Source organism: Sminthopsis crassicaudata, chromosome 6 (assembly GCF_048593235.1).
Source record: "Sminthopsis crassicaudata isolate SCR6 chromosome 6, ASM4859323v1, whole genome shotgun sequence".
Lineage (NCBI taxonomy): Eukaryota > Metazoa > Chordata > Mammalia > Dasyuromorphia > Dasyuridae > Sminthopsis > Sminthopsis crassicaudata.
The window spans coordinates 181,343,468-181,369,463 of NC_133622.1; the positions used below are offsets into that span (position 1 = coordinate 181,343,468).

General features: G+C 41.3%; 1 protein-coding gene across 4 annotated transcripts in view; it reads left to right on the forward strand.

The window, feature by feature from the left end:
* The first annotated feature begins 1,490 nt into the window (after positions 1-1,490).
* The window catches only part of MAN2B2 (mannosidase alpha class 2B member 2), a 68,191-nt gene continuing 43,685 nt past the window's right edge, over positions 1,491-25,996 (forward strand). For all 4 annotated transcript variants that reach the window (XM_074275063.1, XM_074275062.1, XM_074275061.1 and 1 more), the window contains exons 1-6: positions 1,491-1,719; positions 7,117-7,263; positions 8,977-9,082; positions 13,339-13,511; positions 15,140-15,255; positions 22,428-22,605. In XM_074275063.1, the coding sequence (XP_074131164.1) occupies positions 1,561-1,719; positions 7,117-7,263; positions 8,977-9,082; positions 13,339-13,511; positions 15,140-15,255; positions 22,428-22,605 (879 nt within the window). In that variant the 5' untranslated portion in view covers positions 1,491-1,560. The remainder of the gene's footprint in view (positions 1,720-7,116; positions 7,264-8,976; positions 9,083-13,338; positions 13,512-15,139; positions 15,256-22,427; positions 22,606-25,996) is intronic.

A 25,996-nucleotide genomic window follows, 5' to 3' on the forward strand; every position in this document is an offset into this window, starting at 1 on the left:
TCCCCTTCAATCTATCCTTATGATGTTGTCAAAATAATGATAATCTTAACAGACATCTCTCTGATGTTCTCATCTTTGATTCAAAATGACTTCCCACTTCCCATTTGTTAAAATGGTTTAAGAATCTGTGGTCTGGTGTTCAAAGCCTTACCGAACTACGTTCCAACTCCAAACTTTTTTTTCTCGATATTATGCTCTAGTCCAACAGGGACTTTCATTGTTTCCCAAAACTATTTTTTCTACTGCTCTCATGCTTTTGTAAACCTTATGCCATATCAGTGTAAATTGTTACTAATTTTTTTTTTTTTTACTAGAGTGTAAAGGCAGTGTGATATAGTAGCTAGTTAGGTTTGGAATCTAGGAAAACCTGGCTAAAAGTCCACCCCTATTTATGTGCAAGTACTGTGTGACTTTGGGAAGGTCTCACCCTCTTAATCTCAGGTTACTCTCTTAAGACCATGAATTGTACAAGTATTTCTGAACTTTGCTGAACTTTGGGAGTTCGCTATACACATAATAATAATAAATAAAAATATTAGCCACTACCATCTATATAGTGCCTACTCTGTGCCAGGTAGTGTGCTAAGTGCTTTCAAGATATCTCATTTGATCCTCAAACTGCTCTGGAAGGCAGGCACTCTCCAGGATCAACTAATTAATTAATTCCTTTTTTGGGAGGGGGGGAAGGGGGAGGGATGTAGGGAGCTGGCTAGGCTAGCATTAGACTTGAATTCAGGAAGACTTGACTTGAAATACTGCCTCCACCACTTACTAGCCATGGTCCAGCTACCTCATGTCTCAGCCTCAGGTTTCTCATCTGTAAAGAACAAATGAGACGATATATGTAAATAGCTTTGCAAACGCTAAACCCTATATGAAGTCAATGTTTATTATTATTATTGTTGTGGTCGTTGTTATTGACGATGGTGGGGGTGGTGATAACCACAACAATAATAATTAGAGCACCTTGTTTTTTAGTCTAGCTAAGAGAGTCAGATGCTGGACCTCTTCCAACTTAAAACACAAAGCATTATGCAGCACCCCTTCGCACCCGAGACTACGGCCATCGCTGGGGAGCCTCAGTTTCCTCCCTTGTGAATTGCAGTGCTTGCCTCGAAGGAGCGGCCGGGATGTGCCCAGCTCGAGAGAGCTTCCACAGGACCAGGCGCTCAGCGGTCCGGAGTCCCCGGAAGCATCAGGAACTCTCCATGGTAGCGATGTGTCAGGCTCCCGCCCCCTCTGGTTTTCAGACATTCCTCCTCCACCAACCATCCGGTCCCTGGAACACTATTAATTGTAATTATCTGCATGAGCAAATTACAGACTGTATACACTATTAATTACACAATTAATGGTCTCATCTTCCCCCGTTCCCTTTCTTCCCTCTCACTCCAGCCTGAGGGAAGCGCGCGCGCCAGAGATCTCCTCGGAGAAGCGAGCCCCCTCCGGCTCGCCGTAGTTGCCCCGCCTCGGGGGGAGGGGAGAATGAAGAGGCGGGGGCGGAAGTCCTAGTACCAGGGATCGGCCTCTGTACCCCGGGAGGTGCCTGGTTCGGGCAGGATGAGGCTCCCGGCCTGGCTGCCGCCGCTGTGGCTCCTACCCCTATGGCTGCTGTTGCCGCCGCGAGCGAACGGCCTCCGAGGCCGAGAGCCCGGCCGTCTGAGGGCCTTTGTAGTGCCTCACAGCCACATGGACGTGGGCTGGGTCTACACTGTCCAGGTAGGCAGAAGCGCGCCCGTGGTTTGCTGGTGTTACAGGCTGCAGGGCTCTGACGTTCCACGGGTGCAGCCAGCTGGTGCAAAGGGGACAGCTCAACATTCCAAAAGCATCTCCTCAATGTTGCAAAGGGGACAGCTCAGCATTCGGGGGACAATCAGAGGTTGCAAAGAAGTTAATTCAGTGTTAGAAATGGACAACCAGAGGTTGCAAAGGGGGCAGCTCAACATTCCAAAAGCATCTCCTCAATGTTGCAAAGGGGACAGCTCAGCATTGGGGGGACAATCAGAGGTTGCAAAGAAGTTAATTCAGTGTTAGAAATGGACAACCAGAGGTTGCAAAGGGGGCAGCTCAACATTCCAAAAGCATCTCCTCAATGTTGCAAAGGGGACAGCTCAGCATTCGGGGGACAATCAGAGGTTGCAAAGAAGTTAATTCAGTGTTAGAAATGGACAACCAGAGGTTGCAAAGGGGGCAGCTCAACATTCCAAAAGCATCTCCTCAATGTTGCAAAGGGGACAGCTCAGCATTGGGGGGACAATCAGAGGTTGCAAAGAAGTTAATTCAGTGTTAGAAATGGACAACCAGAGGTTGCAAAGGGGGCAGCTCAACATTCCAAAAGCATCTCCTCAATGTTGCAAAGGGGACAGCTCAGCATTGGGGGGACAATCAGAGGTTGCAAAGAAGTTAATTCAGTGTTAGAAATGGACAACCAGAGGTTGCAAAGGGGGCAGCTCAACATTCCAAAAGCATCTCCTCAATGTTGCAAAGGGGACAGCTCAGCATTCGGGGGACAATCAGAGGTTGCAAAGAAGTTAATTCAGTGTTAGAAATGGACAACCAGAGGTTGCAAAGGGGGCAGCTCAACATTCCAAAAGCATCTCCTCAATGCTGCAAGAGAGCATCTGGGTCCTTCAAATGGAGCAGATCTTATATTCCAGCTGCCCTCATAGCCCCCCAAAAGTGGAATATGTGCTTTCTTGAATCTCAGAATTGGAGGACAAGGATATCTGCAATTCCTTCTCCTTTGCCTGTATGAAGAATTTTGGAGCCCACCTCACTGCCAGAATCATTCAGGGCTGAATCCCCTTTTGGAGATTGTTTTTTTTTTTTTTTTTTTAATTCTGGTCCAGAGTATTTGATTTGCTGTACCAACCCTTCCTCCCTCCAGAAAGTCAACATGAGAAATCAGAAACTTGTCACAGTATAGCCAGGGAGTGGAACAGAGCCCTGGACTCTGACTCACAGTCACTTCTCGGCCATATGATCTTGTGAAAGTCCTCTGATGCTTTCTGGATCCATTTTCCATTGTAAAATAAAGATGTTTTCTGAGGCTCCTTCTAGTGCAAGATGGTTGTAGAATCTCCTACGGCTAAAGTACAATATACTCCAGCTGGCAGTTTGGAGTTCAGTGGCTTCCCTGAGGCACCCAGCCTTTAGCCAAAAGGTTGGGAAGTTAGAAGGTCACTGATGGACCATTAAATAGAGTGAAGTTTCCAACATCTAACACACATTCAAAAGTGACCTAGTGTGAGTTAAAAGGTTGGCCCAACCTTGATTGCAGGTAGCCCTTTTGGTTGTGTGCTGAGCTTGTTTAGCATCTTTGCCAGTCACCGGAAAGATTTCTGGAACTTTCAGATTTGTCAGAGAGGATTGACGAGCCCCTTAGAATCAATCCTAGAGTTAGAAAGAGACCTTAAGAGCCCTTCAAGTACAAGACATTTAATGGACAGATGAGAAAAACTGAGGCTCAGAGATGTGAATTCAGTTGCCCAAGGTCATACAGTGAGTTACGGAAAATTTGGTCTCCTGAATTCCAAGTGGGGTCTTTCCCACCACATTCTTCTGTCTCAGTTTGAGTCTTTCTCTTCCAAGAAGTCCTCCTTGACTGGTCATAGATTAATAGCTGGAGGACATGTTGGGAGTCATCCAAGGTCTTTTATTTTGACCCCATTTTACAATTGAAAAATAAGCCCATGGAGTTTAAGCTACTCTTTAAGTTCTTCCAGATCCCAGGATTCAAACTCAGGTCCTGTGATTCCCATTATTCTTGTCATCATATCATACTGACATTTCCTCTTTGTTTCTAACACTGGATTATATTATATTTGATTTGTTTTCTACTCCATTTTGTTCATTGCAGATTACAGCTTTTCCATGCCTGGCCCTTGGTGGGTGTTTAATAAGTGCTAGTTGTTTGATGGATGGATGGACATGATGTATTCCTGTGCTGAGAAGTCATTACTCAGTGGCCAGACCTTTGGTGATAAACCTGGCTACTTTTAGCTAGGCTGGCCCTTGGATAACAGACAAATTCCTATTGAAGAACTATTTACTTGAAATCTTCATTTTGGTAGAACTGTCCATGGTTTGTGTTCTGCTGGCATAGCCTTTGAGAACTCCAGGCCATGTCTACACTAAAGTGAAGTACAAGATCTCTTGACTTCCTTGGGATGAATACTCTTTCCACCATTGCCCAACCCAACTCTTTCAGCCTATTAATCCTTTTCACAACTATCCCCCTCTCCAGTCCCTGTTTGCAAAAAAGATGTATCCAAAGACTATCTTGTAAGTACTTTTAATATCCCGATAGTACCAGAATAGTTTCTGGGCAGCTGGTCATAGAGTCAGGAAGAATCTTCCCTCAAATACTTCATAGCTGTGTGGCCTTGGACAAGAATCTTAAACTATCAGTCCCAGTTTCTTCATCTGTAAAATGAGAATAATAACACCTCAAATAAGATAACATATAAAGTACTTAGCAAACCTTAAAAGTGCTTTTACAAGAAACCAACCTTTATTATTATTGTATATTGAACCATGACTTTTTACAGTTGGATTCTCCTTATCAACTGAATCAGGGGCCTTTTTCAGTCCTTTTTCTCTTCTGCTTCTGACATGTGATTGCATTTTCAGATTGGATTTTCTCTACCCCCTCAGCTTCAGAGATATTATAACTTCCCTGTTCTCCTCCCTAATCATTCCTTCATTATTTAAACAAAACAAAACAAAACTACCACTAGTTTCTCATCTTCTTCTCAACTCTTAATTCAGATGTTCCCCTTGTAACTTTCCATAGGCCCTTTCACTTCTGGCTGCACTTCCTTTCTTGTTAATTGTGTTCACTCCCTTGGTTTTAGCTATTACCCCTTATGCTAGTAACTCCCAAATCTGCATCTCTAGTCCTGCCCTCTCCTCTGGGCTCCCAGCTGGCATTTGAAGACTGCAGGGTCCACTCAGAACAATTCAAGATTTGACATCCGAGATCTTGCTTTCAAAATCCCAGCTTTGTTCCTGTTAATGTTACCTTTGTGACCTTAGATCATCCCTCACCAACCCTCAGTTTCCTCAATTGGGGGGAATCAGATTGGACTACATTTCCTATGAGATTCCTCCCAGCTTTAAATCTATTACCTTGTGATCCCCAGTTAACTCTAGCATATCAATCCCTAGATATCCAAAACTTAACTTATCTCTCCATAAACTTGCTTCCCATTTCTAGCTTAATAATATGTTTATATATTGATTTAAGGTTTACAAAGTGCTGCACAAAAAATTACTTTATTTGATCTTCACAATCACCTTTCACTGTTTCTCTCTGTAGTATCACATTAACTGAGTCTCCCATATTCATAATGCTGGTATTATATTTACCTCTTCTTTGTCCTTTATCCCTCACATTCAGTAAGTAATCGGGTCTTGTTGATTCTATCTCTAAAGAAATCTCTTGTATCTGTTCCCTCCTCTCTATTTTTATTGTTACTGCCCATAGTCTGGCCTTGGGAGCTGTTGCAGTAGCTTCCCTAGAAGTCTTCTGTACAGATCTCTCTCCATGCTGACAGTGGTCCTTAACACAATGATGGAATCATCCCCTTCAGGAATAGAGCTTTGGACATGTGAGTCCTCTGGCAAGTGATCCTCAGTGGCTCCCTGCTCCCTCCCTAGTACAGTGTGAACTCTCCTTGGCCAAGCTTTCAAATCCTTCTGTGTTCTGAGGCTCCCCTATTTTTCCAACCTTATCTCATGTTACTTTCCTCTAGCCAAATTCAAGAAGTCTAAGGTCTTCCTCTCATCTCTTATATATTTTGATTCCAGTTTTCTTTCATTCCTTGGCACCACTGCTCAGGCTGTTTCCTGGGCCTGGAATGCACAACAAAAGTTTCCTTATCTTTATCTGCTGAACTTAGTTCTTATTTAAAACTCCTCTTGAAGACTCTCTTTCAGAAATCTTATTCTAACTGACAAAAACCTCTGTCCTCTTTCTTCACATATTGCTTTGCTTTGTATCTTTGAAATGTACTTGCTCCAAAGCTTTGTTGAATCAATCACCTTCTCATTGATATGGAAACTTCCTTCAACAATACAGATTGCAATCTTACTCTCAGATTTTCTATAACTGTCCTTTTGGGCCTCTAGTAAATCTGCCATAAAGAATTCATCCAATTTTCTGGAAGCCTTCTTCATCTCTTAGACATATTTAACATTGTCCTTTGGAGCATACAAATTTTCTATTGTCGCCCCTTTTTCTTGCTCTGGATTTCACCCAGCTTCTTTTCAGTTGCCTTTCTCTAATGATAATTCTTATTTTTTCTTATTTTTTTCCTCTGTGTGGGTGTGGCCCAAGGTCACGTAGCAGATATGTGTTAATTATCTGAGTGGAATTTGAATTCAAATCCTTCTTACTCCAAGATCCACTTCACCACTTAGCTGCCTCTCTCTTTGATAATTCTTTTTTACATTCCTTTTCCTGTGACACAGCTGAACTGCCCTGAACAGGGAAAGGAAATCATTATTGAAAATAGTCCTAATGAGGGCACCAGCCTTCTATTACCCCGAGTCTGGCTGCAGATAAAAGCAGGGATAGCCTCAGACATTGGGCTGGCATTGCCTGGGATCATGATGCCTTTGGGCTGATGTTGCTATATGGATGTTGTAAAGCTCATTGCATTGGAAGTAGGGAAAACAGCCCTGGGAGATTTCCGTGGTACAGAGCAGGGAGGTTTCTGTGGAGCCCACTTCCTAAGTAGCTGTCAATTTTTGTGTTTACCCGAGATAGCCATGTGGTGTACAAATTGTTTGCCTTGGGCAGAGAGAAAACCACAGGGCTGGGTAATGACCATAAAAAATGGTATTGTGTGCCATCAAACCAGTGATGTTTTTGGCCTAATAGCAAGTCCCATCTTAGTTTTTGCCTAGTTCCTTGGGTATGCTTGTATTAGAACTTATAGAACTCTAGAGCTAATAATAATAACTCATGGCTAATTGGTCATTTGGGGAAAGGGGTCATTTCCTTGCTCTGGCATCAAGCAGATGTGCCCTGCTTTAAATCATGTTTGTGTAATTCATAGGTGGTCTTTCCCCATTTCCCCCTTCACTCTCCACTTTCCTCTCATTCTGCAGGAGAGCATGCAAGCCTATGCAGCCAATGTCTACACTTCTGTGACGGAGGAACTAAGCAGAGGGAAGCAGCGCAAATTTATTGCTGTTGAACAAGAATTTTTCCGGCTCTGGTGGAGCAAAGTGGCCACAGACACCCAGAAACAGCAGGTGATTGTGTTTGATTTATTAATTACTGTGGTGGGAGCTAAAAAAAGCTTTCTGAATGGATTCTGCAACATTCAAAGGAAAAGGAAACCACATTCAATCAAAGAACATTGTAAAAGCACTCAAAGGACCACTGATCTGCTGTTAAATCTGATCTGCTATTTCTTCTTTTGATAAATGTGGTTTGCATTTTCTTTGAAGTGTTTAGAATTCTAATTCTGGCTAATAGCCCCACTAGGAAATTTTACTGTGATGTTTGCACTAACATTGTAAAACAATTGTGTCTTATGGTCCTTATCTGTAGGCTGAAGCTAAATAACATTATGGCTTTTTAAAATTGTTTGTTTGTAGAGGAGATCAGATCATTATTTCTTAAGAGAACTTGAGAAGTCCCAAGGAGTTAGTAAATAGAGTAAAGTTTGGAGACCTAGTTTCAAGTCTAGTTTCTTTCACAAATTGGAAATCCAGATATCTCTTTAACATGACAAGTTACAGAGAAGGTGCTCATCTGCACCGGTTGACAGTCTCTCCAATCAGGAGACTCCGATGACAGTGAAATTCTAGGCCTAGGCCCTATTCCTTTTCCTTATAGCGTTCAAAGTAAATGACATTGAGTTCAACCCACTAATTTAAGGGATAAAGAAACAAGGCTGAGAACGTTAGAGGGGATGCTTCATGGGTAGATTACTTTTCTGTGTAGGACCTTGGATAAATCCCAGCTCTGAAACTTCTTGGCTATGTGAGCTTGGCCCGGTCATTTCCCTTTCCGGAGTATCAGGTTCCTAATCTGCCTGCTGGAAGGGTCAATGAAATGATCCCCAGAGACCTTTTGAGCCCAGCATTTGGGTTCTGGGTAAAGCAGAGGGCTCAGGAAATGGCTGAGAAGGCCAGGCTGTTTCACTGCTACCTCTTATATATACCAATCTGGACTTGAGTGCTGATCTGTGCAGAACATTGGGTTAGGTGCTAGGGGAAATGAAAGGATCAATAAGACATGGTCTCCACACTCTGTATTTAAAAAAATAAAATAATAATTGCTCATATTTCTGCATTGCTCAATGACTTACAGAGTGCCTGCCACCTAAAAACCATTCAAGGTGGGCAGTAGTATAAGTATTGTTGCAAGAGTTATACTGAGGCTCAGCTCTGTGACTTGCCCAGGGAGAAGCTATGTGCCATGAGGACAAGTGTTGGTAAAGCCACATCCCACCCCAGAGAATTATGTGATCCAGGGCAAGTCACTTAACCTTTCCGAACCTCAGCTCCTCATCTGTAAAATCATGGGGATAATCATCATTTCTTTCTATTTTGTAAAAATCTCAGGAAACTTCTGGAGGTAGAGCAGAAAAAGGTTCTTCAAGAAAGAACTCTAATGAGCCAGAGATCTGAGCCCTTCCTTCAGGTCCCCTCTAATGAAGAGAGTGCCCTCCTTAGCTTTCTCCAGACTCTCAGATCAGCATTTTTGCCTTCTCCATTGAGCTGACCATTGTCATTGCGGGATAGGGGAGGTGCCCTTTGACCGGAGTGGTGCCCAAGGCATGCAGCTACTAGGTTAGGGAGCCTGGGTCTGCAGGCTTGCATCCAGTCTGCTACACCCTGTTCATGTGGCTTCAGAGATTGAAACCAAACCCTTAAAACTTATACTTGCTGAGTAAATGTTTTCTAGTCTGATTATTGACTGGATTGTTAATGGCATTCTGTTTGTTATTATCAAAGGTCCATCAGTTAGTGAAAGAAGGTCGGCTGGAATTTATTATCGGAGGCCAGGTGATGCACGATGAAGCAGTGACCCACATTGATGATCAGATTTTACAATTAACAGGTTTGTTTGCTTTACCCATTTAGTAATGACTCATTGAATGAATGAATAAAGCATTTTTTGAAATTAATTTTATAATTATAAATTTTTTTTGACAATACATATGCATGGGTAATTTTTTTTTTTTTTACTACAACATTATCCCTTGTATTCATTTTTCCAAAATTTCCCCTCCCTCCCTCCATTCCCTCCCCTAGATGACAGGCAATTCCATACATATTTAATGTGTTACAGTATAACCTAGATACAATATATGTGTGTAAAACCAAATTTCTTATTGCACGGTAAGAATTGGATTCCAAAGGTATAAGTAACCTGGGTAGAAAGACAATAGTACAAATATTTTACACTCCTTTCTCAGTGTTCCTTTTCTGGGTGTAGCTGTTTCTGACCATCATTGATCAACTGGAAGTAAATTAGATCTTTTTTAAGTTGAAGATATCCACTTCCAGTTCTGCTCATTTCACTCAGCATCAGTTCATGTAAGTCTCTCCAGGCCTTTCTGAAATCATGCTGCTGGTCATTTCTTACAGAAGAATAATATTCCATAACCTTCATATAACCACAATTTATTCAGCCATTCTCCAATTGATGAGCATCTATGTAGTTTCCAGTTTCAGGCCACTACAAAGAGGGCTGCCACAAACATTCTTGCACATACAGGTCCCTTTCCCTTCTTTAAAATCTCTTTGGGATATAAGCCCATGGCAGTAGTTTAAAAAAAAAAAAAAAAAAAAAAAAACAGAAGCAGAGAAAAAAGCCAGTAGCATTGAGTAATCCCTAGGAATTTACTGTATCTGAGGCATTCTTTATCTTCAGGACCTTTTAGCCGTGCTCAGTGAGGGCCCCAGAGGCATAGATAAGGTATGGGGCAGGTGATGAACTTCAGAAATACTTGTTGTGCTGATCTCATTGGAATCAAGGTCTTATGCACTGGGTCCAGTTGGTGCCATGCAGACTGACCTCAAATAATGAGGAATTAAAAGCTATCTGAAAATCTTAAGCATGAATGGAAGGTGAGGACAGGTATAAAAGGAGAAAAAACAAATAGTAATTGCCAATTCAGAAAAAGAAAAATGAAAGATTGCTTAAGGGGACAGGGACTAGGTGGTATGTTAACACTAGATTTGGGCATCAGAAGGTCCTAAGTTCAAATCCAGTCTGAGATTAGATGTTTGATGCTGGATAAGTCACTAAACTTCTCTCTATCTTAATTTCCTCATTTGTGACATAACGATAATATAACATCTACAAGGAAACCATTGATAAGAAAGTGTCCTCCTACTTCAAAAGATTTAGAGCAGCACTTTTTGTGATAGCTAAGAATTGGAAACAAAGTAGATGTCTATCATATGGGAAATGGGAAATGGCTAAACAAATTTTGCTTGTGATTATCATTATATTGTAAAGAATAGTGAATATGATGATTTTTTTTCTAAGAACAATGAATATGAAGAATTAACTTATATTAATTGAGGGAGAATAAAGTAAGAAAGATTAGGAAAACAAGCGAAGCGAAGGTTCACATAGGTATTAAATATCTGAGGCAGGTTAATTCTTAGAAAATGCAGGGTATCTTGATCGTTATGGATTTCCACCATTAGTTTTTCAGTTGGCATGGTATCTAATTGAATCTGGGGGCTTTTGATAATACATATTACATATAATATATAAATTATATAATATTACATAATTATCTTTTAGAATAGTGTTGAAATTATTGAAACAAGACTTAGCAAGAGACTGAAAGGTCATCTAGCCCCATTTGTATTAATTAGTAAACTGAGGTAGTAATTTGCCCCAAATCATCCAATGAATTAGTGACAAAGCCAAGACTCAAACTTGGATCTCATGACTTCCCATTTAGTGATTCTGCTACCGTACTTTCGTACAGGAGTTCTTGACATTTTTTGTATCGTCCAATAAACCCCTTTACTCAAAATAATGTTTTTAAATACATGAAATAAAATTACAGAATAGCTAAGAAAGCTTATATATTGAAATATGTTTGTCAGAATATTTTAAAAATGAAGTTTCCAGATCCCCTGTTAAAAATCACTAGTATAGAAAGAGAAAAAAAAAAGAGGGGTTCAGGATAGAGATTGGGTGACTCAGTTGTTTTTGTTTGTTTATTTGTTGTTGTTGTTGTTGTTGTTGTTTTGCTGAGGCACTTGGAGCAAGTGACTTGCCCGGGATCACACAGCTAGGAAGTGTTAAATGTTTGAGGCCAAATTTGAACTCAGGCCCTCCTGACTTCAGGACTGGTGCTCTATCCACTACACCAACTAGCTGCCCCGAATCTCAGTTCTTAAAGGTTACCCAGGAGTCACAAGCCATGGCAATGCTGCCAGACTGTAAAGGTGTCAAAGTCTGAACTTGCTTGGCTTCCAAATGTGATTTTGGTTCCAGAAACAGCCTAGCTCAAGTCGAGAGAGGCTCATCACCCGTGGTGTGACTACTAGGGGTGTCTTTTTTGACCATAACCATTCAGGAAACTCTTTTCTAAGACATGAATAAGCTGTGATCTGTGTAAGTGAAGGGAGATTCCTCAATATTTCTCAAGTTACAGAGCTGTGGAGTGTTGAAGTATGTCTCCCCATGGACATTAAATTATTCAGCATGGGTTTTTCACTAGTCTTTAAAGGCCAGGCTGAAAATTGTGTGGGAGGGAGGGATGAAATATTAATTTATTTTTCCTGAAAGTTCAGTGTTTTTCTTCTCTAAGAAAATCCACTTGAGGGACCTGCAATCCAAGATCCAAAAATTCAAGATTCTTGCACAAAATACATGTGAAACAACCCTAATGGGAGCTTTGAGAACCTAGGAAAGATTACAGGGAGAGAATTGTTAGATGCTAAATTTGCCACCTCCTATCTGAATTTATCCATCAATCAAGTAAAACTTTTACTAAAACTTAAATTTACTAAAAAACAAACAAACTAAAAACTACTATGTGGGGGCAAGATGCTGGAAATACAAAGACAAAGGTGAAACCATTCCTGCTTAACCTTTTAAGTAATTATTTATTTATGTAACAAATGATTATTTGTTGTCTTCTATGGGCAGGGCCCTGTGGGGCAGTTAGAGATGAAAGGAATGGCTTTCCAAACAAAGGCTGGTTGACCTGTCAAGTTTGGGAGAGAAATATTCCAGATATAAATTGGATTCTGTGCCTCCTAAAGCCTATTCCAACTCTGAGATTCTGGGAATATTATGAAACCTGGTCCATGCCATGCCTTCAAAGTCCCTACAAAGTCTAATAAAGATAAATATTGTGGACTAAGCCCTGTAAGGAAGGTGTCTAAGTGTGTGTTGGAAGAATAAGGAGAGGGAAAATACAAGGGATTATTTGGTATAGAGAGCTCCCGTTAAGAAACCTCTTCCAAACATGAAAGCCAATACCTTTTCTGAAACACAAAGCCTTCAGAAGTCGTCCAGAAGAGTGAAAAAGTATCTTTCCCAGGCTCACACAGCAAATGTGTTGGAATTAGAATTCCAGTAGAATTGAATTGAATCCAGTTCTTGCATCTGAGGCCAGCTTTCTCTCCACCACAAAATGCTTCCTCTTCTGTAAGCACAGTAAACAAAGAGCTTTAGGAGCTCTGAGGAGGGAGTGATTCTCTTCATGGGGTGTGGGAAGGGGGGCTTGCTGGAAGGGATCTGAGGGAAGCATTGAAGAATTGGCAGGATTTTGATGTGTGCGGCTGGTTTTCTGAAGCCAAGTGCAAATCCTTATTAAGTGTCATTTAATTACAATCTGTTGATCTGTCTGCCTGGTTAGGTGGGAATGGTTCTTTATTTACAATTGTGATTCTTTCATCTAATGTGTTACTTCTCTTAACTAGCATCCTTTCATCTGAAAATAGGAGAATGCTCTCTGTTCTTTCATCCAAGTCTGAGCTTGTGAGGTTCTGGCTTAAAAATCTGAAGGTCCCACTTCTGCTTTAAACCCTGGGTTGTTGATTGTTTAGTTAGTAAATCAGAAATAATCAAGGAAAAAAAATCCCCGTTCATGCTCAAAAGCCGAAGGTAATCTCTTTGAGATTTGCTGTCTTAATATCCCCAGTGCTTAGTACTGTCTGTGGCTGCTTTGCGTACAATAAACCTTCATTAAGTACTTTTTACTGACGTGTGGCTAGCTGACAGAGGAAACCAGAATCCATATCTGAGCTGCTTCTCCGGCCCAACTTCTGACACTGAGCAGTCGGAATAAAGTGGACCAGCATGCTTATGTTTTACAATCTGCCTTGCCATTGCAGAAGGACATGGCTTCTTATATGAAACTTTTGGGATAAGACCTCAGTTCTCCTGGCACGTCGACCCCTTTGGAGCCTCTGCTGCCACACCGACTTTGTTCTCCCTGGCCGGCTTCAATGCCCACCTCATTTCCCGGATTGACTATGACCTAAAAGAGGACATGCAGAAAGCCAAGGTAACATCGCAGAGTCCGGGGTTTCATTTTGCTTCTTTTGTCCTACCTGGTATTCCTGGAATATAAATCCCAGGGAGCTGAAAGCTGCTGGAAAGAGCCCTGGACTTGGTGTTGTAGGAATGAAGGCTGAGCTCCGCTTCCCCTCACAAAGCTGCTGCAGGACTCTGGACAAGCCTCGGGCTTCAGTTTTCTTCTCTTCTGTGAAATGGGGATAATGACCTTGGCAACACTTACCCTTTACCTCTAGGGCTGAACACAAAGTCTGTCTGGCATTCCAGACCCTTCGAAACCTGGTTCCAACTCCAGTTTCCAAGTTTACTCTGCACTCTTATATTCTTGCATTCTGCAGTTCATCCATGTTGGCCTTTTTGGTGTTCCTCACACACCATGCTCCATGTCCCATCTCTGAGCCATTGCTTATCCCATCATGCCTTATCTCCACCTCTTACAATCCCTAGTTTCTTTCAAATTTCACCCAAGTGACTCTCTTTGAGTCCTTTCCTTACTTCTATCTCCTAGTGCCTTTCCCATCACAATTATTTTATTTTTATCTTGTATATTTAGACTATAAAGAATAAACTATAAGCTTCTTGTGGACAGAGAGTATTTCATTTTTATTTTTGTCTACCCTTCACTTAGACCAGTGCCTGGCACATGGTAGGCACTTACAAATGCTTGTTAACTGATGGAGTGATTATATATTTTTAAGTACTATATAAATATGAGTTGTCATTAGATTGTAAACTGCTTGAGGGCAGGAGCACTTAATAAATGTTTATTGAATGAAAGACATAACCATTGAAAGGTCCTATTACCTCTCTGAATCTCCATTTCTTCACCTGTACAATAGGGATAGTAATGCCTGTACTGTCTACTCTATAGTACTGTGAGGCTTAATTATATATGTGTGTGTGTATGTATATGTATATACACACATATAAAGGACATAAAGCATTTTGTATCCATGAAGTGCTATAGAAATGTCAACTAGTGTCATTGTTATTGTCGATATTGGGAGTCATCCAGCTTGGAAAAACAGCTTTTTTTATATGGCATGGAATCAGATGCAGAATTCAGGCTGCAGACTCTGTGCAGGCAGAGGTGCTCAGTCTACCCCTGGGATCTCACAGTCAGTGGTCAAATGGAGACCCAGGTGCTTCTCTAGGAATCATTGGCAACTCTATTGTAACTTATATTATTATAACTATAACTTAGTTGAATGACTTTGGGAGATCATTGTACTTCTCTGGACATCATCTCCCTCAATCTGCAACTTCTCATTAAGTTATTCTAAGTCCCAGATAAGACAGTGTATATATAGCACTTGGCATGAAGCCTGCAGAAATGCCAATGTTTTCAAGAGCATCCTTGGCATGTTCCCTAATCTTCGTATAACACTTTGTGCTTGGACAGAAACTGATGCTCTGATTGTATCTTCTGTGTTCTCAATTCTTCTTTAAGACTGGAAACTCCAAAGCTCGATCTCTTCCTTCTGTACTTTGCCGCATAGTGGGTCTCTGATGCTCTTCCTACAAAGACACAGCTTGTATTATTGTTATTATTAGGTTTCTGTTCTCTTGTTAGGCTTCTGATCGCTCCCTAATCAATGATCTGATTCTGTGTTGCAGAAGCTACAGTTTGTGTGGCGAGGTTCTCCCTCTCTGGCTGAAAGTCAGGAAATCTTCACTCATGTTATGGACCAGTACAGCTACTGCACCCCTTCCTACGTCCCTTTTTCTAACAGGTAGGTGCGTTTCTTGCACTTGGTACCCGTGTGTTGGTTATTTTCAGTGTCTGACATGGCAGTCTTCCAGGAATCACAGAATGTCGGGTTGGTTCCCACGTCCAAAGCCATCTAGTCTAACTCAGAGCTGAAGGGCGGAACTGTACTATGTCCTACCAGTGGTCATCCAGCCTTCGCTCGAAGTCTTCCACTGAGGTAGAAACCGCTGGCTGCCAAGGTTGTCCGTCTGACTTTTGCATGTCTCTGATTGTTGGAGTGTTCTTCCTGACATCAAATCCAAATCTACCCCATTTCAGCTTCCACCTCTCTCTCCTGGTTGGAGCCAAGCAAGACAAGCCTGATCTTCTAGGTGCTGGCCGCTTAAATACTTTCTTCACTTACACATGTCCCCTCCTTTTGAATCTCAGTCTCTTATGGACTGAGCTTGGAATTCTTCATCTTGATTGTTTTCTTGATGTTCTCCAGTTAATTAGCCCTTCCTAGACTGGCTTCTGGAATTGAACACCATACTTTCAAAAGAGTCTGACCAGGACTGAGCACATTTCTGGAAGCTATATCTCTCTTAATGTAACCTAAGGTCATTTTTGGCTTTCATGTTGGCTTTTGGTGAGCTTGTAGTCCATTAAGGACCCCCCCCATCTTTTTCAATCAGTCTGCAGATATTTACCAGGCACTTTATTAAATGCTGGGGGTATAAACTAGAATTTATTGGGCAAGAGAGTGATGCAGTCACAAGTATTTTGTTTTTAATTATTAAAGCTTTTTATTTTCAAAACATATTTATGGATAATTTGTCAACATTAATTCTCATATAGCCTGTGTTCCAAATTTTCCCTTCCTTCCCCCCACCCCCTCCCCTAGATGGCATACATGTTAAAATATGTTAGTTCCAATATATGTAAACATATTTGTACAATTCTCTTGCTGCACAAGATAGATCAGATCAAAAAGGAAAGAAAATGAATAAGAAAACAAAATGCAAGTGAACAACAACAAAAAGTGAGGATGCTATGTTGTGATCCACACTCAGTTCCACAGTCCTTTCTCTGGGTGCTGGTGGCTCTCTTCATCACAAGATTATTGGAACTGATGTCATCTCATTGTTGAAGAGAGCCACGCCCATCAGAATCCCTGTACAATGATCTCCTGGTTCTACTCATTTCACTTTGCATCAGTTCATGTAGGTCTGTCCAGGCCTCTCCAAAATCAAGTCAGATGTATTATTAAGCAATATCAATATTGCATTTGTGTGACAGTAAGTGATGCCATGAAATTGCTGGAAATCCAAAAACGAAACATTCCCTTCCTCCCCTCAAGAAGTTTACCGTCAATAGGGGGAGACACTACACATATACATATATGGGTTTGCATTATGCATGTGTGTGTATATATGTACATATACATACACATGTATGTATACACACATTTTCTTTTTTATGTCCTGTATGTGTGGAAACATACATATAAACTGTATGTATGTGTATGTATATAACTGCACGTAATTAGGACTATTCCAAGAACATCTTGCCTTCACATAGGACTTTGGAGTGCCTGTGACCTCATGGAGTTTTGGGGTTTTTAAAATTTATTTTTAACATACATTGCTTTATGAATCATGTTGGGAGAGAAAAATCAGAGCAAAAGAGAAAAACCATGAGAGAGATAAAAACCAGAAGTGAACATAGCATGTGTTGATTTACATTCAGTGTTCTTAGTTCTTTTTCTGGATGCAGATGGCACTTTCTGTCCAAAGTCTGGCTCTATGGATTTTTACAGAGATTATAGAACACAAGGGGAACTTTTTTTTTTTTTTTTTTTTTTTTTTTTTAACTTTCAACAATACCAAAGAAATGTGCCTGTAAGATAATTCACATTTCCAATGTGTGGGAAAATTTATAAAGCACTTTTATCACAGCAGCCTTATGGGGCAGATAGGATAACAGTCTGGAGGGCTGGATTCAGATCCTGCACATGAAAGCATGGCCAAGTCACAGTGTCTCTGAACCTCAGTTTTCTTTTCTGTAAAATGAGAATGATAATACTTAGGACTACCTGCTTCACAGGGTGGTTAGGATGTATTTTGTAAACCTTAAAGCATTATGCCAATGGTATTTATTGTTATTATTCCCATTTATAAGCTTCCAAACACTTAGATAAATAACTTAAGTAACTTATCTGAAGCATTCAGCTAGTAAATGCTAGAAAGAAAATTCAGACTTGGGCTTTCTGATGCCATGTCCAAATTTTTTCCTAGTTTTCCCTCAGCTTTCTTCCTTCAAAAAAGCAGCTCAGAACAAAAGAAGCAAAGCCCGGAGAGCATGCATTTGTTCCTCGGTGCCCGCTGTGTAATTCCAACCCCATGCAAAACACAGCTCTTGCATATTATCCCCCACCCCCACCCCCCACTGCCAAGGAACAGGACAGCTATGGTCACATTCAGCCCTTGCAAAGGGACACCACAGCCTTCCCAAGGTCAAGTTCTTCAACATACTGCTTTGGATGGCATGAACCCAGGGCGGGAAGTGACCTCAGAGGTCGGTCTCAAAGGGAAACAAGCGACTCATCTGTTTTAATCTATTATTACATTTGAATCCCATGGCCCTGTGGAATGTTGGGGCTCACAAGTCCGCAGGGACAGACACGTCTGATCTAATCCAATGTCTTCGACTTACATCTTACGAAACTAATAAGTGAATAGACTTACGCAGTCACATAAGTAGTCAGTAGTTGAGCTGGGATTGGAACTTGGTCCCCTAACTCCAACACCAGCCTCAGTTTATGGCCTCCTCATTAAGGAAAAAATGTCTGCTCCACTTCTCTGAAACTTCTATTTTAGCTGATTTCTTGTTTTCTAAATAAACACTTCTTCCCTCCTTCCAATGAGTCAAGCATTTATTGAGCATTGACTGTGTGCCAAACATGCGCTAGAGGCTGGGGAAACAGTCCCGGCTGTTACAGACATACACATATAAGCCGAGTCAGCTCTGCATTACTCATGTCCCAGGACTGTTGAAAGGAAAGGCCTGTGTCAGACTCCTCCAGACCTTCCCAGTGTATCTGTGGTGCTCCGATGGGTGATGGCAAGGGGGAAGAAGATGCACTGGACCTGGGACTTCATTGGTAAAATCCCTGGAGGAAGCACTCTTTACCAGTGCAGATCAGCACCTTCTGGTATTAGAGAGTGCTGAGAGCCCTGGGAGGTTCAGGAGGTGAAACGTCTGGCTCAGGATGGCGCTGCCATACATCCAGGTTTCCTGGATCCAGGTCGATTCCATCCACGCTACCATGTTTTCTCTCTCACAGTCTTACGTTGCTCTCTTAAAAATATCTAACATTTAGGTAGCGCTTTAAAATGGAGGAGGGAGGTAGAGTAAAATATATTAGTCCTGTTTTACAGAATTAGAGAAAAGGTCAGCTCCAACTCTGTGATTCTGTTCTCTGGGCTAATTCTGAAAGGCTTAGGTGAAAATTTGATGTTGGGCCCAGAGCTGGTGAGCGGCAGGCCCACAGCTTCTGGCTGCACTCCCAGCCTACTCCTTTCCCTAACAAGTCACCCATGTTTGTGGGGCAGCACTAAAGAAACGAGAGAAGCTGTTACCAGCACTGGAGGCTTAGGTGTTGTCTCCTGGGATATCACCTGGTCCACAGGTGGTGCTCTTTAGAGGGAGAAGGCTTCCCACCTCTCAAAGGCCAATTCTGAATATGTGCATGTGCATGTGCATCTCTATATACATGCACGTGTATGTGTATGTACATGTACATGTATTCGTGCTCTGTGTGTGTATGTGTGTTTTTCCTATGGAAGAAATCTCAGGAGCTACAGGCTACTTTTCATTGCCGCTGAGTTGAGAGCCAATGCTGCTATTTTCCATGAAAAGGAAATCCGTCCTCCACACACAGTTTTCTCATTTTTATTCTGCTCCCCCTGAGGACTGTTCTCTGCCATGTTACTGCAGTGGCTTAGCAGGAGGCAGAGCAGCTCTCTCATAAATGAAGGTTATCTTTCTGCTATTCAGCATCTCAGGAAGTGAGTTTGGAGGCTTTTTTAGGTAGAATAGATTAAATTTGGCAAGAAAGACAGCTTTGCTATCAGCTGAGTTCTGGTCCCAAATGATATTTTGCTTTCATTGATAAATTCTATTTTTACTAGTGACTTCACTTGGCTTTGAGTGGAATCTATTCAGGATCTGTTACTATAGGACCCTGGAACATTGAATTTAGAGCTTAAACACCATCCAGCCCAACTTCCCAGTTTTACAGCGGAAGGGGCTCTGAGGTGCAGTGAGAAATGACAGCAGTCATTGATGAAAGGGATCTCTGAGATTTTCTAGTAATAATAATAATGATGCGGATGATAAATGGTGCTTTAAGGTTCACAAATCACTTCACAGATATCTCTTTTGATTCTTACAACAACCCTAGGAGGTGCTATTATAATCCTCATTTTCTAAGTGAACGAATTGAAGTAGACATTCATTAAGTGACTTGCTCAGTGATATAGCCAGCAAATATGTGACGCTGAATTTGAACTTAGGCCTTCCTGACTCCAAGTCCAGCAGTTTATCCACTTTACTTGGTAAGAATACTAAGTCCTTTAGAGGTAGAGTGACTTACTTAAGGTCACACTATATAAGTGTCAGAATCAGAGCTCCATCTCAGATTCTCTAGCTCCAGGACCAAAGCTTTTTCTTTCAGAATTAGCAACAGAAAACGGAATCACAGAGTTGGAGCTGACCTTTTCTCTAACATCCTCCCCTTATTTTTTGTTAGAGAGATTGAGGAAATGACTTGTTGGGGGGCACATTGGTAGTGGGCATCAAAACCAGGACCTAGACTTTGTCCTTCTGACTCCAGATGCATCTCCTTTCTAGAATCAATTTCTTGATCAAGTGGATTAATGTTTATAAAGTACTTAACACAGGGCCTAGCATATATTTGGTGCTAGATAAATGCTTATTCCCTTCCTTTTCTCTTGGTAATCTAGTAAAATCTATGAACTCCTTCTCAGAATAGTGTTTTTAAATGTATAATACAAAATACATAGTATTTTAAATAATATTTTATTTTTCCAAATACATATAAAAATAGTTTTCACCTTTGCAAAACCTTATATTCCAAAATTTTTATCCTCTCTCTGACCTCCTTCCTCCCCAAGACAACAAGCAATCAAATATAAGTTAAAGATGTGCAATTCTTCTAAATATATTTCCATATTTGTCATGCTGTGCAAGAAAAATCAGATCAAAAGGCCAAGTTCATGGATTCCTGTTCTAGGATATAGTAGACAGATTCGTAGAGCTAATAGGGACTGTAGAATAGAGATATCTAATTAGAAGCCTTAGAGCCTGCAACAGAGATTGTTAGAGCTCGCTCATATATATTATCTCATTTTGTAGTTGGAAAAACACTTAAGGCCCCAAAGAGAAAAGGTGTATTGGTAGGGGGTGAGTGGGATGGGGTGGAGAGGATGGTAAGTAGAAGACTGATCAAAGTTGCCGAGAGAGGTGTGGGAACAGTAACGATGATGGTCATGTTTTCTTAGAGTTAAAAGTCACCTTAAAAGTTATATAATCCAACTACTCTCCAAAATGTTTATTTAAGACAAGAACCCACTCTTTCCGAATCCCTCCTACTTTTCCTCTAATCTCTACTGGCTCCTTTGAAAGTCTAAAAAGATAGCAGAAAGCAAGGGATAACTTGCTCTCCAGTGAATGAAACTTGCTCATTTGAAGAGAAATATTAGTCTCAATACCTACCAGTGTTCCCCTTGAATAAAAGCTAATGGACCAGCTTAATGTCCTGTAGAAGCATTATGGGAAAATACCCCTGGGTATTCTAGCACTACTGCTATGCTTAAGCTCTGATAGAGCTCATGAGCATCTATTTCCATGCCCTGATTTTTAAAATAATAACCATTTATGTTTATAAAAAGATTAGTGCTTCTCAAAACATTTTCCTGGCCATTATGTCTCATTCCAGCCTCATTTGAGCCCAGTAATCCGAGCAGCCTTTATACAGGGAAAGGATCAGGAGCAGCACAGGCAGAGTTTAAGTTATATTCTCTCTATTTGACATACAGGAACATTGAAAATTAGGGAAGTTAGGCCAATAATACAAGGTCATTCAGCTAGTGTCAGAGCTGAAAGTAGAACGTGGGACTTTTACTTGGGCCTGTATCTCTCCCTCTCCCTCTTTTCCCTCTTCTTCCTTCTTTCTTCCCCCTTCCCCAATGTAAATGAAAAGAATAATGACACACCAAAAAAGTCCAAAGAAAATTAAATACAATTAAAAAGATTGAACAGATGAAGAGATATGAGAAGGCATCCCCCAATCCACTTCTTCCTGGGGGTGGGAACTCCACAGCTATTTTACATTACACATGTTTTTGGACTTTTTCAATATATTGATCAGTTGTGCTGACATTTTTTTCCTTTTTAAAAAGTACTATTCCTATAAGATGGCTCTCTGACAGAGGGAATGAGGGGGATACATGGGGTAGCTGTGCTGATGTAAGAAACAGAAAATACCAATAAAAACTTGAACAAATAAAAAAGGCTCCTGGGGCTAGTGAGCTGTGTCAGCATTCAGCAGCTCCCTCCCTGTTAGCGACAGAATAAGGTTCAGCTTCGGCCTGATCCCAGCCTCTCTTTCGTGCCTGGTATCTTATTTATGTGATATGTGTAAAGACCCTTTGCAAACCATCAAAGTTCTGAACTGGAATCAGTCCTTCTGATTCTGAAATCAGTCTGCTTATTATCCCTGATAGAACAATAATATCCCCTTGCTTTCATATATCATTACTTATTCAGCCACTTCTCAACTGATGAGCATCCACTCCATTCCAGGTCCCTGCCACTACTGCTACAAACACAAACTACGTAGAATTACAGAGCAAATAAATTACGGTGAAATATTGATATTCAGTATCATCATCTTCATATGCTGGGCTCTATGCTAACAAATGTGGCAATGAGAGGCAGGGTGGCTGAGTGGAAAAAAAGCTGAATTTAAGAGGCAGAAGACCCAGGTTTAAATGGTCACAGGGTAGTGACTTACCTTCTTGGAAATCCTCCCTCCCACAGAGGTCTCTTGTGAGGGAAGACCAGTTGTTATGGAGACATGAGCTGTTTTTCTTAATGTTGAAGAACCACCACTGTCTGTTTTCTCCTCAGGTCAGGCTTTTATTGGAATGGAATTGCAGTTTTCCCCAACCCTCCGGAAGATGGTGTTTACCCCAACATGAGTGTGCCAGTGACAGACGCCAGCCTCGGGCTCTATGCCCAAACCATGGTGGCCAACATCAAGGAGAGGGCAGCCTGGTTCAGGACCCAGGATGTGCTTTGGCCGTGGGTAAGGAGTTAGAGTCTCAATCACGGGAGGCCAAGTCTCACATTTATAACTACAGAAACAATCTGATGTGGAGGAAAACATCTCTAGACTTAAAATAGAGGGTTGATCTTGAGCAAATTGCTTGAACTCTTAGTTTCTTCTTCTGTAAGATATGGATAATATTTGTACTACCTACTTTGTAGGATTGTTGTATGGACTGAGTGAGAGTTATCAAGTTTTCCTTCTTCCTCCCTCCCTCCTTCCCTCCCTTCCTCTCTCCTTCCCTTCCTTTTTTCCCCTCTTCCTTCCCTTTTTCTTCTTCCATCCCTCTTCCATTTTTCTCTTTCCTTCCTTTCTTCCTTCTTTCCTTTTCCCCCTCTCCTTTCCTTCCTTCCTTCCTTCTCTCCCTCCCTTCCTTTCTTTCTTCCTTTTCTCCCCCCTCCTTTCCTTCCTTCTTTCTCTCCTTCTTTTCCTTCTTTTTCTTCTTCCATCCCTCTTCCATATTCTCCTTCCTTCCCACCCCTTTCCCTTTCTTCATTAATCAAATACTTCTTAAGTGCCTACTATGTGCCAATCGCTTTGCTAGGCTCTGGGAACAAAAATAAAGCCATCACTGCCCTCAAGAAATTTCCATTCTGTTGAAGATATTACTATATATATCATATGCATAGATACATATGTACAAAATAAATACAAGGTGGGGTGAGGGGAAGAAATCCTGGGAGCTGGGGGAATCAGGGAAGGCCTGACACAGCAGTTGGTGTTTGAAAAGGGCTTTGAAGAAATCTAGGATTCTGAGAAGTGGGAGTGCATGCCAGGAATGTGGAGTGTCTGGGCAAAGGTGCAGAGGTGGGAGATAGGATGTCAAGTGTGAGAACAGCAGGAAGGCCCCTGTGTTGGGCAGGTCTGTGAACACCAACACAGAGGAGTTTGTATTTGGTGGCGGAGGTACAGAGTTTGTTGATGATAACAATGACTTTCTTTTGGGTTTTATGGTTACACAGCTCTATACATATATTATCTTGTTAGATGTCACGTTTTCTATTTTTTTTCCTGAGGCTGGGGTTAAGTGACTTGCCCAGGGTCCCACAGCTAGGAAGTGTTAAGTGTCTGAGACCAGATTTGAACTGGGGTCCTCCTGAATTCAGGGCTGGTGCCCTGCACTACCTAGCTGCCCTGCGCATTCACTTTTTAAAGAAAAAAATTAAGCTTTACAGAGCACATGACCCACAAAAGCTGAGTTTCAATGGCTAGGATTATTATTCCCCACTTCATCAGGGAGAGAACTCAGATCTTAAAAGATAAAATGACAAAGTTCAGAGAGCTAGGGTTTGAATCCAGGTCTGGTGCTTTTCCCATTCAGGCACAGTACTAGCAGAGGCACTGGAGAGAAAGTGCCTGAGAAGGAGGACGCAGTTTGACTTCAAGAAGGGGAAACATCCCAGTCATTGATGAGCACAGGCAGCCAGCAGGCTTAGAAATTCATTAACTAGGAAGCTTCTATTCTGAGTGGTCTGATCAGCCACTGGAAGCTTCCTTATTCCTCTTGAAGGAAAATGGAGTCATCTCCTTAGTATGGGTGGAGTATAGTTTGGGGGTTGCCTATCTGGGAAAGTGATACCTGGCAGAGGTAGGCGTTTTTTAACTTTTCTAAATGTAGGGGGCAGGTCGTGGGGCTGATGGTATTGTCTGCCATTCACAGACGAGGAAGCAGGTGAAACAAATGCGTTGCCCATAATTGCTCAGCTAAAGAGCGGTGGAGCTCGGGCTGGAACCCACCTCTCCCAGACCAGGCTCTTTCGGCCTCATTCTGTTTGTTGAACTAGTATGACACAGTCGAAGTGACCCTCAAGCCCAGACATGCTACGTTATATTCTAAGATTCTCTCTAGTTCCGCCAGTCTTTCTTTTGTGTTCTAAAGTCCCTTTTAGCTCTAACATTTTGTGTTTTATATTCTAAGGTCACTTCCCATTCTAGTGATCTGTTTTCTATATTCTTAGCTCCCCTTCAGCTCTAAAATGACATGTTTTGGGTTTTGAAGTTCCTTTCTTCTCAAACAATTCCAAATGAGTTAAGGAAAAGGAGAAAAAAAGTCTCCTATAGGACTACATTAGTAGAATGCTTTATTAACAAACACTGATCTCAGCACTAAAGGGTCCAGTCCAATCATTCATTTTCAGTGATCTTAAGCAACTTGCTTCCTCTTTCACTTTGGTATCCTCATATAAAAATGGCATTTATAATAGCATTTCACAAGTGTGAACATAGTACTTTGCTGGTTACAAAGTGCTTTCATATACACAATCTCATTCAGACCTCACAACAATCTTGTAGAGTAGGTAAGGCAGGTATTATTATACCCATTTTCCTTGAAGGAGGATTGAGGTGAAAAGGGGAAGCCCAAGGTGTACACAGTTAAGTAGGAGCAGAACCAGAATTAGGATCCAGCTTGTCAGAGCCCCTAGTTCAGAGATCTTTCCACTCTAATACATTGCTTCCTTAATATTATCAACACTGTCATTCATGCTACATCATTTGTGGGAAATGATGGCCCGCTGTGATTGGATGCACTTGACTTACCTACAGTACTATGGGAAGGCTGTATAGCCATTCAAGCTAAACATGGTGCCTCTGTCACCTGGGATACCATGCTTCACACAAGACAGGCAGGTCAGCCCATGTTTTTATGTACTGTACATTTCAGCCAAGATGACCTGCTGGATGTTCAGAGTATTTGTCACTCTATCTCATGTCCTTTTCCTATGGCTGGAATATGCTCCCTTATCTCCATCTCTTAGAATTCATGGTGCCCTTCAAAGGCTCTCAAAAGCCTCCTTTTATAGATGTTTCCTAACTCATCTCTCCCTTCCACTAAGGTATTAAAGGCTTTCTTCTTTTCCAGATTACTTTAAGTTGACTTACCTGTTTGTGTGTATATTATATCGGGCCAAGCTAAAAACATTGATAATAATGACTGACATTTATATGCTCCTTTAAAATGTACAGTATATACGCACATTATCTTATTTGAGCTGCATGACAGTTCTGGAAGATAGATGCATCAGATGATATCCTCATTTTACAGATGAGGGAACCAAAGCTTAGGGACACTGATTTGTCCACAGCCATATAACTAATAATTATTGAGGGCAAGTTATGAACACAGGTCTTCTGAACTACCATCGTTTTGGTTTACCATCCCCCTACACAACAGTCCTTCCTTCAAGGAGAAGTTACCAGGACTGCTTTATTTTGTTTTGTTTTTGGCCATCCATTCCCTAATACAGTTACTCAGATAACTTATATTAACTTATATGCTTAAGAAATAGTTGTTGGATGAATAAAGGCCAAAAAGGTAAAAACCTAATTCCCTGTCATCTCTTCTTCTTGTGAAACTGGTTAAGTTCCACAA